Genomic DNA, 14,237 nt, shown 5'->3' on the forward strand with positions numbered 1-14,237 from the left:
AAATATTTATCCAAACAGTCCTTGGGGATGCGGGGACACGCAGTCAGATATTTTACCGAACAGATCCGCCACTTTTGGCGCTCATAAACAATCATTAAGCTCTCGTGCTGCAGGAATGAGGAGGTCTGCTGAAGGCGCGCAGCTGGCGTGCTGTGAGGAGTTCTCGTCTTTAATAAACTACGGCAGTTTGCGATCACTGAACAGTAAGAATGATTAATAATCCATATCAAACAGTCCCTTAAAAATCACGTCTCGCTTTCGGTTTTGGGCTTTGGCGCGTTTCGCGCTCACATACAAGCGTACCGCGCCAAAGCCCAAGTGTACCGCGCTCAGGCACACCTCTTCCAACCGGGCCAGGGCCGGCCAAGTGAACCGTGCTTGAGCGCGATTCAGTGCACTCACACTTCTCAAACGATCCGGGAAACGGGCCTGGGCACGGTACGGATGGCATAGTGTGAGTAGGCCCTCAGTTTCACGTGAAAGGTCTTAGTGGCCTCTTCAATGGGCCTGAGGAAAATTTGCATACAGAAAAAGCGATGACATGAAAAGGGATGACACTAATCATAGTCTAAGACCAGAGTTGTCCAAAATCTCATTTTATTAATGCGGTTGATTTTTTTTTTTAAAATAGTCTTTCTTAATCATGCCTATATTTCATTTTAATCTCCTCGTAAAAAGATGAAGGATGCAAGACCTTTTAAAATGAGACCTTACAACGTGTATGCCTTTAAAGCCCTGAGGAGGGCAGCAATGCGCCTTCATGATTCCAGTTTACCGCAAATATCAAAAGAAGAGGATGGTTGTAAACAGACCCGACGATGTTAGATCAATATTTGATTTGCACTTGAGTCCTTAAGTATTGTTCAAATTATTAACAGTGTGTATCAGCAAATCTCTGAATGAGTATTATTAAACATATCCCGTGTTTCTTCTGTGTCTCACAACTTAATCATAAGTGTCGTGTGAACAAGTTAATTAAACTTTCTGAACTGTGTGACCAATATTAGGTTAAATTAGAACATTATTTACTCACTTGTAATAGGTTCTCCATCTGTTTCCCTGCTGAAAAATCCAGCTTATACCAGCCTAGGCTGGTTAAACTAAATTGGCCGTAGTATGCTGGGTTGCAGATTGAAGGGCATCCGCTGTGTAAAACATATACTGGATAATTTGGCAGTTCATTCCACTGTGGCGACCCCTGATGAATAAAGGGACTAAGCCGAAAAGAAAATGAATGAATTAAATATTTATTCAAATGATGTATTTTGTGTTTTGCTGTATTTTAAGATGCATTTATTCAAGTGATGCAAAGCTGAGTTTTCAGCATCATTACTGCAGCAGTCTTATTAAGAAATCTTTCTAATATGCTGATCTAGTGATCAATTATTATTCACTATTATCAGTTCTCAGATATTAAATATTAGTAATACGGAAACTGATACATTATCAGTCATAGGTTTGCAGTGAAGTGGCAGTAAAGACATTTATAATATAACATCCTCATGTACAGAATGATAAACATATTGCTCAGTTAATTAATAATAAAAACAACAAGTCTTTAGGTTAAGGATGTGATCAGATTCACTGAACAACTGTGATAAAAAGAAACCATGTAATAAAATAAGAAGACTCAGAAGGAACGACCAGAAATTAATGATGTTATTGAGATGACAAAATTAACAGGAACACATTTGGTGTGGATTTCTGTGCATTACATCATCTTCAGGCTGAGTGTCGTTTAAGATGCATTTCAAAGCTGTATTTATAGGGGAAAGTCTTCCCACAGTGTGGACAGGAGTAAGGTCTCTCTCCTGTGTGAATCCGCATGTGTTTCAGCAATGAAGTGCGCCGTGTGAATCCATTTCCACACAAAGAGCAGCTGTGCTTTTTTTCTGAATGACAGTCATTGATGTGTCGATACAGATCAGAATGACTGAAGAAGCTTTTGTCACACTGAACGCAGGGGAACGGCCTCTCACCTTTGTGTTTATTTAAATGGCTTCGGAGAGCTGTGGAACCATGAAACTTCTTCTCACACTGATCACAGCTGAATTTCTTCTTGCGTTTGCGTTTGACACCAGTATGAACGCTGATGTGCAGTTTAAGCCAATCTTGACGTTTGAACCCTTTCCCACAGATTTCACAGACGTATGGCGTCTCTTCTGTGTGTATTCGCATGTGACGCACCATATTTGAATTATAAGTAAACTCAAAACCACACAGCTTACAGACAAACTTTTTACCAGGGGTTGGAGATGTGGAGATGGGAAGCTCATCTTCTGTGTCAGTATCTGGTGAACTTTGATCTGATGTTTCATCAGTTTTTACTCGATATTTCAGCCGTCTGCAAAAGAGAGCAGCCGATCCTTCTGTTTTACTCAGAACCAAAGTTTCTACATCATTATAAGTGGATTTGGACTCTGGATCTCCCTGATAAGACTCTTCATTGTTGATCACAGGCTTCATATTGATGCAGGCTGGACTCCAACATCTAATGAAACAGATTAGAGAGAAGAAAGCATTCAGAGTTATTCTTCAGCTGTGTTTCTCATTACACACTGATTTATTAAATATGAGTAATAAACCCTGCTGGAAAAAAAACAGCTTAAACCAGCCTAAGCTGGTTGGCTGGTAGACCAGCCAGGTTTGCAAGGGTTTTGGCCGTTTCCAGCCTGGTCTTAGCTGCTCAGGCTGAAAAATGACCAGCTAAAACCAGCCTGATTTAAGCTGGACATAGCTGGTTTTGGCTGCGCTCCCAGTCTGACCAGCTAAGACAGCCAAAACCCTTCTAAAACCAGGTTTTAGCCAGCCAACCAGTCTAGGTCGAAGTCTGAACACTTACTTAATATCAAAGGTTGTAACACAATAAATGTAGTTTGTGTGAAAATAAACAAGTTATTAGGCATCAGTGATCTACAACCTATCTATTATCTACAAATAGAGCTTAGAGCACCAATGGTAGATTTTGTTTGTAGATGCAAGTATGCACACATTGTTATATAGGAAACAAAAAATTGCACATGGACCTCACTCATCAAAATAATCCATCATTGTGGATTGCTGAAACAAACTTATTTTGAGTCGTGTATGAACTGTTGTGTTGGTCTGAGTGAGTTTTGTAGATGAGCTGAACTGTATAGAGGTAAAGTTGGTTTTATATTCGGATATTGAATAATAAATGAATAGCTCTTTATATTTTAGATATATTGATAATATTATAGATTGGTTTGGCAAAAGTTCATTACACCTAAATATTGGGAAAACAAAAGAGTTATGTCTGGGGAGTCAAACCAGAAGAGTAGATACTGGACTCTTTAAACCAGTCACCATAAACGGACAAATAGTAGAGCAGGTTTCAAATTTCAAGTATTTAGGCACAATTATTGACAATAAATTGAATTTTAATAGTAATGTAGAGGCGGAAAGCAAGTCAGCGCCTCTATCTCCTCCGCAAATTGAGAAGTTTTAATGTTAGTACACAGACTTTAAACTTGGCATATAGATCACTTATAGAGAGTGTTCTCACATATAATATTGTTTCATGGTTTGGTAACACAACACTTAAACAGAAAAAGAAATTAGCGCAAATTATCAATCAGGCAAATAAGATAACTGGTCACAAACATCATTCATTGCAGATTTTATTTGACTCTTATGGAAAAAAGAGCAGTTGTGCTTTTTAAAGATAATACACACCTCCTTCACCCAGCATTTGAATTGCTACCATTAGGACGCAGGTTTAGAATTCCTAAAGCACGAAGAAATGCCTATAAAAAGTAATTTATCCCAATGGCAGTTGTTGTTCTAAACCGGATCAATGTTTGTAGTGAATGAGGTGGTTACCATGTATGATTTGCAGTATTGTGTATGGGGCTAATTTGGTTTTTAAACTTTTAACTTATGTTGTTGTGTTGATAAGTGTTATTGTGTCGTTGTTGTATGTTTGTAATTGTTGTCCTAAATCCAGTGTTGTAGAAAAATTTCCTTTCTGTGTCAAGCAGAACGGACAGTTAAGTTTAAACTAAACATATTCACACTTTCTCCTTAATGATTTCAGAAAAGTAAGGTGTACAAACTCTAAGTAGGGAAATCATATTAGCAGTAAATGACTACGATTGCATCAGAGCGAATGGGCAAAGGGCTGGTCCTTCCCCCATAGAGGAAAAGTTGGTTTTATATTTGCACATTCGTTCATTTAGCAGTCTCTGTATTGTTTAGATTCTTTGAATATTCGATCAGAATTAGCATGCAAGTATGATTTCTAAACAACATTAACATTCCCTGCTAAAAAAAATCCAGCTTAAACCAGCCTTGGATGGTTGGCTGGTTTTAGCTGGTCAACCAGGCTGGTTTTAGAGGGGTTTTGACCACTTCCAGGCTGGTTTTAGCTGGTCAGGCTGAGAGATGACCAGCTAAAAACAGCTTGACCAGCCTAGCCAGGCTGGGAGTGCAGCCAAAACCAGCTATGTCCAGCTTAAACCAGGATAGTCAAGCTGGTTTTAGCTGGTCACTTTCCAGCCTGACCAGCCAGGACAAGTGGCCAAAACCCCTCTAAAACAAGCCTGGTTGACCAGCTAAAACCAGCCAACCACCCAAGGCTGGTGATATTTTTCAGCAGGGTTATCTAATTGACTGTGGCCAATGTTGTACTTTGATAGTCATTTACTGCTAATATGATTTCCCTATTTAGAATTTGTAAACATTACTTTTCTGAAATGACATTATTAAGGAGAAGGTGTGAATATCCGATTAAATAAAAAACTTTATATTTAAACTGTTTAGTCTAGAGTCATGGTGGTAATGAACACTGAACAGTTTTGAACACTTGGCTTCAGTATTGTACAATGTTAGCGGTTGAAATGGTAAAGAAAGCAGCGTTTGTTTCATGGCAACATTAAAATGATGCTGCAAATGTACATCATATGTCCTTCTAATACGTTAGTTTAATAGTTCTTATGCTAATGTCAACTAAAATTCCCAACTATGTGTTAAATGGTACTGATTATATATCCAAAACATTCCAACATATCTAAAAACATGAACTTCGTAATGTTTATCGTCCTGTTGAAGTCTTCTGCACCTTCTCTTAAAATCACCCGTTGCAAAGCTCAGAAATGTCAGTTTAGTATTTACAAGACACTTGTACAACAAGGTATATTTGTGCTTGTAGACTCAATGAGAAACCTGCTGAAACTGTTTTAAAACCGAAAAATAAAGCACTTACATACAAATCAACAACTTTCTCCTCAGGGCGACCATCTTCTTCTTCTGACATCTATTTTAGACGCATAGAGGCGCTCTGCTGCCCTCCTCAGGTCTTTAAGTGTCTTGCGTATTTCCTTTAGAAGTGGAGACAAAATAATTTCTGAATTGAAAAGCTTCCAGTGGGATTGACTTCATATGGAAAGTTGCTCAAATGGAAAAATTGTTATAATTTACTCAAATAACTTCATTTATTTGCTGAAAACGGAAATATTCAAATAAGGTATTTTGTGTTTTGCTGTATTTTAAGATGTCATTTATTCAAGTGATGCAAACCTGAGTTTTCAGCATCATTACTGCAGCAGTCTTATTAAGAAATCTTTCTAATATGCTGATCTAATGATCAATTACTATTCACTATTATCAGTTCTCAGATATTAAATATTAATAATATGGAAACTGATACATTATCAGTCATAGGTTTGCAGTGAAGTGGCAGTAAAGACATTTATAATGTAACATCCTCATGTACAGAATGATAAACATAATGCTCAGTTAATTAATAATAAAAACAACAAGTCTTTAGGTTAAGGATGTGATCAGATTCACTGAACAACTATGATAAAATGAAACCATGTAATAAAATAAGAAGACTCAGAAGGAACAATTAGAAATTAATGATGTTATTGAGATGACAAAATAAACAGGAACACATTTGGTGTGGATTTCTGTGCATTACATCATCTTCAGGCTGAGTGTCGTTTAAGATGCATGTCAAAGCTGTATTTATAGGGGAAAGTCTTCCCACAGTGTGGACAGGAGTAAGGCCTCTCTCCTGTGTGAATCCGCATGTGTTTCAGCAATGAAGTGCGGCGTGAGAATTCATTTCCACATAAAGAGCAGCTGTGCTGTTTTTCCGAATGACAGTGCTTGATGTGTCGATACAGATCAGAATGACTGAAGAAGCTTTTGTCACACTGAACGCAGGGGAACGGCCTCTCGCCTCTGTGCTTATTTAAATGGCTTTGGAGAGCTGTGGAACCATGAAACTTCTTCTCACACTGATCACAGCCGAATGTCTTCTTGCGTTTGCGTTTGACACCAGTATGGACCCGAAAGTGTTCTTTAAGCCAGTCTTGACGTTGGAACCCTTTCCCACAGATTTCACAGACGTATGGCGTCTCTCCTGTGTGTATTCGCATGTGGCGCACCATATTTGAATGATAAGTAAACTCAAAACCACACAGCTTACAGACAAACTTTTTACCAGGGGTTGGAGATGTGGAGATGGGAAGCTCATCTTCTGTGTCAGTATCTGATGAACTTTGATCTGATGTTTCATCAGTTTTTACTCGATATTTCAGCCGTCTGCAAAAGAGAGCAGCCGATCCTTCTGTTTTACTCAGAACCAAAGTTTCCACATCATTATTAGTGGATTTGGACTCTGGATCTCCCTGAAGTGACTCTTCATTGTTGATCACAGGCTTCATATCGATGCAGTCCGGACTTCAAGCAAACATCTAGTGAAACAGACTGAATAAAGACATAAACATTCAGAGTTATTCTTCAGCTGTGTTTCTCATTACACATGCCAAATTGAATAAAATGTCACAGATAAGACCAAAAAACTAAAAACTCATAAAAGAACAAATTATGTTATCCGACTATTCAAAAACATTGCCTTTATATATATATATATATATATATATATATATATATATATATATATATATATATATATATATATATATATACACATATATATATATGTGTGTGTGTGTGATTGTGTGTGTGTAGGTTATAAGGTGTTTTTTTTAAATGCGGACCTCCTCTATTAAAACACACACACATTTATATATACATATGAGCAATTCCGTGCAAATGTCAACCCTGCCAAGAAAAAAATTAAGTTTTCACCAAAATACAGAAATTGTTTCTGGGTTTTTTGGGTAAGCAAGTATTTTACAGTACTTTAGAAATACTCAAAAATGTCTCTGTCAATGTTTTTAAACTATTATATTTGATTTACAAAGTTACACAAGTGACAATTTCACATCTGTCACATCCATAACGAAATAAATCCCTCATAAATGTGAAAATATTAAATTAAATAAAACCAATAACTTTTGTTTTATAGAGACCCAACTCTTGTCTTTCTGATTAGCATTGTTTCTTTTGGGTTGTGCAGTTTAATTCACAGAATTTCTACAAAGTGTTTTGTACACTGTAAACCCACAGACTTTTTGTCACATCCATAACGGATGTTCATTTTCCACATTTAAAATCTAAAACATGTTTACAGATTGATATTTTCTTGCTCCTATAACTCTGTGCTCAGTTGTTCTGGAAAACATAAACAAAAGTTTCAATATAATGTTAACATAAACTTTCCATGTGAATTTATGGTTTGAGTTTTACTGCAAATGTCTCGTCCATAATGCTGGAATTGCTCACACACACACACACACACACACACACACACACACACACACACACACACACACACACACACACACACACACACACACACACACACACACACACACACACACTAATACGGAACCCCGGAAGGGACGTAGTGGAGGAGAAAAAAAATGGGTGGGTAAAAAAAAAATAATGGGTGAAAGAAAAAAAATGGGTGGGAGGAAAATATATATTTCTAAGTTTTTTGCGTTCTCTCGCAAAGATGTTTTGCGTTCTCTCGCAAAACTGTTTTTCCACAAACACTTCCTGTTCACTGCACTCACATAAACCCTCCCGTTTTTGCTGAAATTCTCCCGTATTTTACCATTCTATCCCACTTTCTTTACATTACTGTGCGATGATTGTCGCCTTTCACTTTGCAACCTCTGAACCAGTGAATGCATGTTTAAGCGCTGACTGACAGACGCGCTCCATACAATAAACTGATCCCAGATCAGCGTCTGTACACGCCATTTAAAGGGACACTTCTGTTATCAAACAAGTGCGCAGCAAATGAATCTCATGTTTTGTTTAGTTTGATAACAGAGGTGTCTCTGTAAAAATGCACAGATCTATAATGAAAGCAGTCCATTACTTTAGAAACTGTTTGTGCTCATTTAAGAGAAAATAAGCTGTTTAAAATAAAACATGCAGGACGGAGATAGTTCATATTATTCAGTGTATTTGTCTGTTTAAACATACACCCGCTCCTCTGTAAATGGCGTGTACAGACGCTGATCTGGGATCAGTTTATTGTACGAAGCGCGTCTGTCAGTCAGCGCTTATACATGCATTCACTGGTTCATAGGTAGCATACGCACAGTAATGTGAAGAAAGTGGGATAGAATGGTAAAATACGGGAGAATTTCGGCAAAAACGGGAGGGTTTACGTGAGTGCAGTGAACAGGAAGTGTTTGTGGAGAAACAGTTTTGCGAGAGAACGCAAAACATCTTTGCGAGGGAACGCAAAACTTTGCGAGAGAACGCAAAAAACTTAGAAATATATATTTTCCTCCCACCCATTTTTTTTCTTTCACCCATTATTTTTTTTTCACCCACCCATTTTTTTTCTCCTCCACTACGTCCCTTCCGGGGTTCCGTACACACACATATACATATATATATATATATATATATATATATATATATATATATATATATATATATATATATATATGTATTTCTCCTAAAATCATTAGTTTGTTACAAAGCTCTGAAAAGTTAACTTAGTTCTCCTTTAACTCAACACACTTGTTAAGATTTTGCTGAGAGACACGGACGAAACTTGCAATATTTTTGTAGCTACTTATACACACATTCAGAAACGTCCTGATCCACAGGTTTAACACTGAACAATAAAAGACTTACATGCCAATCAATCAATCAATCAAGAATAATCATTTATTTTGCCAACATCGTTGGGTCATGATTATCCTCTTTTGTGCGATCATCTTCTTCTTCTTCTGATATTTGGGCAGACTTGACTCATAAAGGCGCTTTGCTGCCATCCGCAGGTCTTTAAGAGGGTCTTCCAGTGCTTTATTGCAGTCTTGGCAGACCAAGGAGAAGCTGCATTTTTGCCACCAACTGATTTAGAGTGTGGATAGTTTTAAAGAAAACTAAAACATTTACGTAAAAAAACATTAATTGAAAACTAGATTCTGTCAATAAATCCTGTCTTTCAAGTAATTAAATAAGTTTTGCACTTTACATTGCACTGAACCATTTCAACAACACTTTTAAAGAGAAATGTTTAAACCAGGAGACCTAATTCATGAATTGAAATCTCCTCCTTTTATATGCTTGACAAACTAAAATAGTTAGCAGTTTCTGAATGTCCACACATTTGTATCCCAGTTTCACGCTTCACTATTTTGTGCAGTGTAGTTCAGTGTTGTATGAGCTATTCTTAATCTTGATATCTTTCTTCCAACCTCCATATCTTTTCCTCTCGTTTCCAACACACTGTTAAATCTGAAACAGATGTCTTCCTTTAGAGCCGTTGATCCATGATGTTTGCCATTTCTTTCTTCCATTAAACTTAATCTTTTGAGTTCTGATTGCTGCATTCATTTCTATTTGCTCATGTTTTACTGCTTTCTTTGCAGGAATATCTACTTCATTTCCCTCAACACCTACATGTGCTGGCACCATAAAAATGTTACCAGTCTTTGAAAGGGTCTTGGGTGTTTCCTCTTTTTGTCATTAATTTTTCCAGTTATTTTGCACCCCATGTTGCTTTGGTGGAAACCAGTGCATTTAATTTCAGTCATGAAGACTGCTTCATAGTATGCTGGTGCAGCTGAAAATGTGACCTCCACAGGACAGTAATGAGATGCAGATTCAGAGTTGTAAAAATCCACAAGGTGGTTTTTAATTAACAAACAATATAAATATTACAAACACAGCAAGTAGCTGAGCAGTTCACAGTGTAAAACTAGATTGTCGTCAATCTGGCAACTTGCATGGAGTCATCATAGGAGAGACAAAGTGAATATTTTTCCGTATTTTTCATTTGTACTACAATATCTCATTTATCTCTCCTACATACAGCACCTTTAACATGCATTTCAAAGCTGTATTTATAGGGGAAAGTCTTCTCACAGTGTGGACAGGAGTAAGGTCTCTCTCCTGTGTGGATCCGCATGTGTTTCTGCAGTAAAGAGCGGCGAGAAAATTCATTTCCACACAAATAGCAGCCGTGCTTTTTTTCTGAATGACAGTCTCTGAGGTGTTGATTAAGATCATGTTGATTGAAGTAGGTTTTGTCGCACTGAACGCAGGCGAACGGCCTCTCGCCTCTGTGCTTATTTAAATGACCTTGAAGAACAGAGGAGCACTCAAACTTCATTTCACACTGATCACAGCTCAATCTCTTCTTGCGCTTGCGTTTGACACCAGTATGGATGTAAAAGTGTTCTTTAAGCCAGTGTTTACGTTTGAACGCTTTACCACAGAGTTCACAGACATAGGGCGCTTCTCCTGTGTGTATTCGCATGATGAAGTCTTCACCAGGAGTTGGAGATGTGGAGATGGGAAGCTCATCTTCTGTGTCAGTATCTGATGAACTTTGATCTGATGTTTCATCAGTTTTTACTCGATATTTCAGCCGTCTGCAAAAGAGAGCAGCCGATCCTTCTGTTTTACTCAGAACCAAAGTTTCCACATCATTATTAGTGGATTTGGACTCTGGATCTCCCTGAAGAGACTCTTCATTTTTGATCACAGGCTTCATATTGATGCAGTCCGGACTTCAAGCAAACATCTAGTGAAACAGATTGAAGAGAGAAGTAAACATTCAGAGTTATTCTTCAGCTGTGTTTCTCATTACACATGCCAAATTGTATAAAACGCCATAGATAACACCAAAAAAAACTCTTAATAGAACAAATTATGTAATCCAACTGTTCAAAAACATTGCCTTATATATATATATATATATATATATATATATATATATATATATATATATATATATATATATATATATATAGTATATGTGTAGGTAATGAAGTGCTTTGTTAATTGCAGACCTCCTCTATATATATATATATATACATATATATATATATATATATATATATATATATATATATATATATATATATATATATATATATATATATATATATATATATATTTATATTTATATATATATATCATTCATTCATTTTCTTGTCGGCTTAGTCCCTTTATTAATCCGGGGTCGCCACAGCAGAATAAACCATATACGTGTATATATATATATATATATATATATATATATATATATATATATATATATATATATATATATATATATATATATGCAAATGTCAACCTTGCCATGAAAAAAATTAAGTTTTCACCAAAGTACAGAAGCCGTTTCTGGGTTTTTTGGGTAAGCAAGTATTTTACAGTACTTTAGAAATACTCAAAAATGTCTTTGTCATTGTTTTCAAACTGATATATTTGATTTACCAAAGTCACACAAGTGGCAATTTCACATCTGTCACATCCATAACGGAGAGACGTCACATTCATAACAACACTTTTTACATAAATGTGAAAATATTAAATAAAATAAAACCAATCTTTTTTTTTTATAGAGACCCAACTCTTGTCTTTCTGATTAGCATTGTTTCTTTTGCGCTGTGCAGTTTAATTCACAGAATTTCTACAAAGTGTTTTGTACACTGTAAACCCACAGACTTTTTGTCACATCCATAACGCATGTTTATTTTCCACATTTAAAATATAAAACATGTTTACAGATTGATATTTTCTTGCTTCTATAACTCTGTGCTCAGTTGTTCTGGAAAACATAAACAAAAGTTTCAATATAATGTTAACATAAACTTTCCATGTGAATTTATTTTATTTATAGTTTTTACTGCAAATGTCTCGTATATTATGCTGGAATTGCTCATATATATATATATATATATATATATATATATATATATATATATATATATATATATATATATATATATATATATATAAATCATTAGTTTGTTACAAAGCTCAAAGTTAACTTCCTCCATTAACTCCACACTTGTTAAGATTTCTAAGAGACACAGAGAAAATATACAATACTTGTGTAGCTACTTATACACACATTCAGAAACCTCCTGATCCACAGAATTAACACTGAACAATAAAAGACTTACATGCCTATTAATCAATCAAGAGTTATTTATTTTGCCAACATCGTTGGGTCATGATTGTCCTGTTTTGTACGAGCATCTTCTTCTTCTTCTGATATTTGGGCAGACTTGTCTTATAAAGGCGCTTTGCTGCCATCCGCAGGTCTTTAAGAGGGTCTTCTAGTGCTTTATTGCAGTTTTGGCAGACCAATGTTGACAGTTTTGAAAGAAAACTAAAATATTCATGTAAAAAAATCATTAATTAAAAAACTGGATTCTGTCTATAAATCTTCTCTTTTAAGTAATTAAATAAGTTTTGCACTTTAAATTGCACTGAACCATTTCCTAAAGAGAAATGTTCAAACCAGGAGACCTAATTCATGAATTAATTGAAATCTCTCCCTTTTTATACCCTTGACAAACTAAAATATAGTTAGCAGTTTCTGAATGTCCACACACTTGGATCCCAGTCTCAGGCTTCACTAATTTGTGCAGATTGTACTTCAGTGTTGTATGAGCTATTCTTAATCTTGATGATATCTTTTCCTCTCATTTCCAGCACATTAAATATGAAATAGATGTTTTCATTAAGACTCGTTGCTCTGGAATGTTGGGCATTTCTTCCTTAAACTGTAAAAAAGATTTTTGGGGCTTGTAAATAAAGATAGCATAATCCAAATACATTTTACAAATGAATCATATTTTGTCTTTTTTACTTCAAAATGTCATGTTTAATTCAATAAGCTACTTAATATTTATTTTTAATCTATTGTGCTTAAAATACAATAGTAAATCCAGATGGATATATCCAAGTAATATTAACTTAGTGTACTAGGTACTAAGTCACTAAGTATTTCACGTCTTACAGTTTGTCTGAAATACACTGCCACAGTCAGTTATTCTCCTTTAGATATGCGTGTCTTTGTTTTGGTCTCTAAATCTGCCAGTTTACCCAATTATATGGAAAACACACATTGAGTGGGTTTGTTTTCGTTTACACCAGAGATTGTATTTTTTACGGAGGTTGCGTCTTTTTGGAGTTAACAAGAAGCTCATGATGTTGTTTTATAAAGCAGTTCTTGAAAGTGTAAGAGAAAATGATGACGAAGAAAATCTCAATGAAGATGTTTATTCAGCATAGCAGTCTCAAAATACATGGCAGTAGCTTGGGTTCACCATGAACCCTGAACATTCTTAAACTCAAACCTTTATACTGTTTTTGATGTTGCATTTAGATGTTAATGAAGTTGCTCCTTGGCTGTTGACCCAGCTGTTCTCTCTATCATGTTAATGCAGTTTCAACACTATTGATGAGATTGTTCTCTGTGTACCACACCCATCCCCATTCTACAATTGTTACCATTTGGTCGAGATGTAGTCACCTCAAACAATGCAGAGACAAGACCCTGTTGACTTCTCTTTTCTCTCATAAGTCAGCCCTTTTGGGAAATAAGCATCAAGCATTGTCAGGTATGGTATTACAGTGTGGTTTGGCAACCTATCAGTGTAAATCTAAACTGATGCATCTCTTAAAGACAGCATGGAAAATTGTCGGGCACGACGAATATTTTAATCCTCAAGTTTTATATGAGAACTGTGTCCTCTATCAGGTGGAAAGGATTGTAAATGATCCAACTCATTTTTTGTTTCCACATTACGAACTGCTTCCCTCTAGTAGAAGATATAGAGTCCCAAAGTTTAGGTTAAACCGCTATAAGAAATCCTTTGTATCTGTGTCAGTGGGTTTATTTAATAAGAGTATATCTTAATTATTCATTCATTCATTTTCTTGTCGGCTTAGTCCCCCCATCAATCCGGGGTCGCCACAGCGAAATGAACCGCCAACTTATCCAGCAAGTTTTTACGCAGCGGATGCCCTTCCAGCTGCAACCCATCTCTGGGAAACATACACACACATTCACACACACACACTCATACACAACG

At 36.1% G+C, this 14,237-nt stretch overlaps 3 protein-coding genes across 7 annotated transcripts; all 3 read right to left on the reverse strand.

Annotated features, from left to right (window-relative positions):
* Positions 1 to 1,557: 1,557 nt before the first annotated feature.
* On the reverse strand, positions 1,558 to 5,303 carry si:dkeyp-2e4.6. Of its 2 annotated transcripts, none has more exon segments than NM_001128283.2 (2): positions 1,558 to 2,491; positions 5,225 to 5,281. In NM_001128283.2, coding segments are annotated over 2 exon segments (804 nt in total). In that variant the 5' UTR covers positions 5,260 to 5,281; the 3' UTR covers positions 1,558 to 1,722.
* A 566-nt stretch (positions 5,304 to 5,869) lies between these two features.
* Positions 5,870 to 9,155, reverse strand: si:dkeyp-2e4.5. The gene is given in 2 exon segments (NM_001423541.2): positions 5,870 to 6,735; positions 9,034 to 9,155. A coding segment is annotated over 1 exon segment (744 nt). The 5' UTR covers positions 6,693 to 6,735; positions 9,034 to 9,155; the 3' UTR covers positions 5,870 to 5,948.
* si:dkeyp-2e4.7 lies at positions 9,047 to 12,404 on the reverse strand. 4 transcript variants are annotated; one of them, NM_001441599.1, is given in 2 exon segments: positions 9,047 to 10,930; positions 12,322 to 12,404. In NM_001441599.1, a coding segment is annotated over 1 exon segment (705 nt). In that variant the 5' UTR covers positions 10,901 to 10,930; positions 12,322 to 12,404; the 3' UTR covers positions 9,047 to 10,195.
* Between the last annotated feature and the right edge of the window lie 1,833 nt (positions 12,405 to 14,237).

This window comes from Danio rerio, chromosome 13, assembly GCF_052040795.2.
Source record: "Danio rerio strain M-AB ecotype USA chromosome 13, GRCz13ab, whole genome shotgun sequence".
Lineage (NCBI taxonomy): Eukaryota > Metazoa > Chordata > Actinopteri > Cypriniformes > Danionidae > Danio > Danio rerio.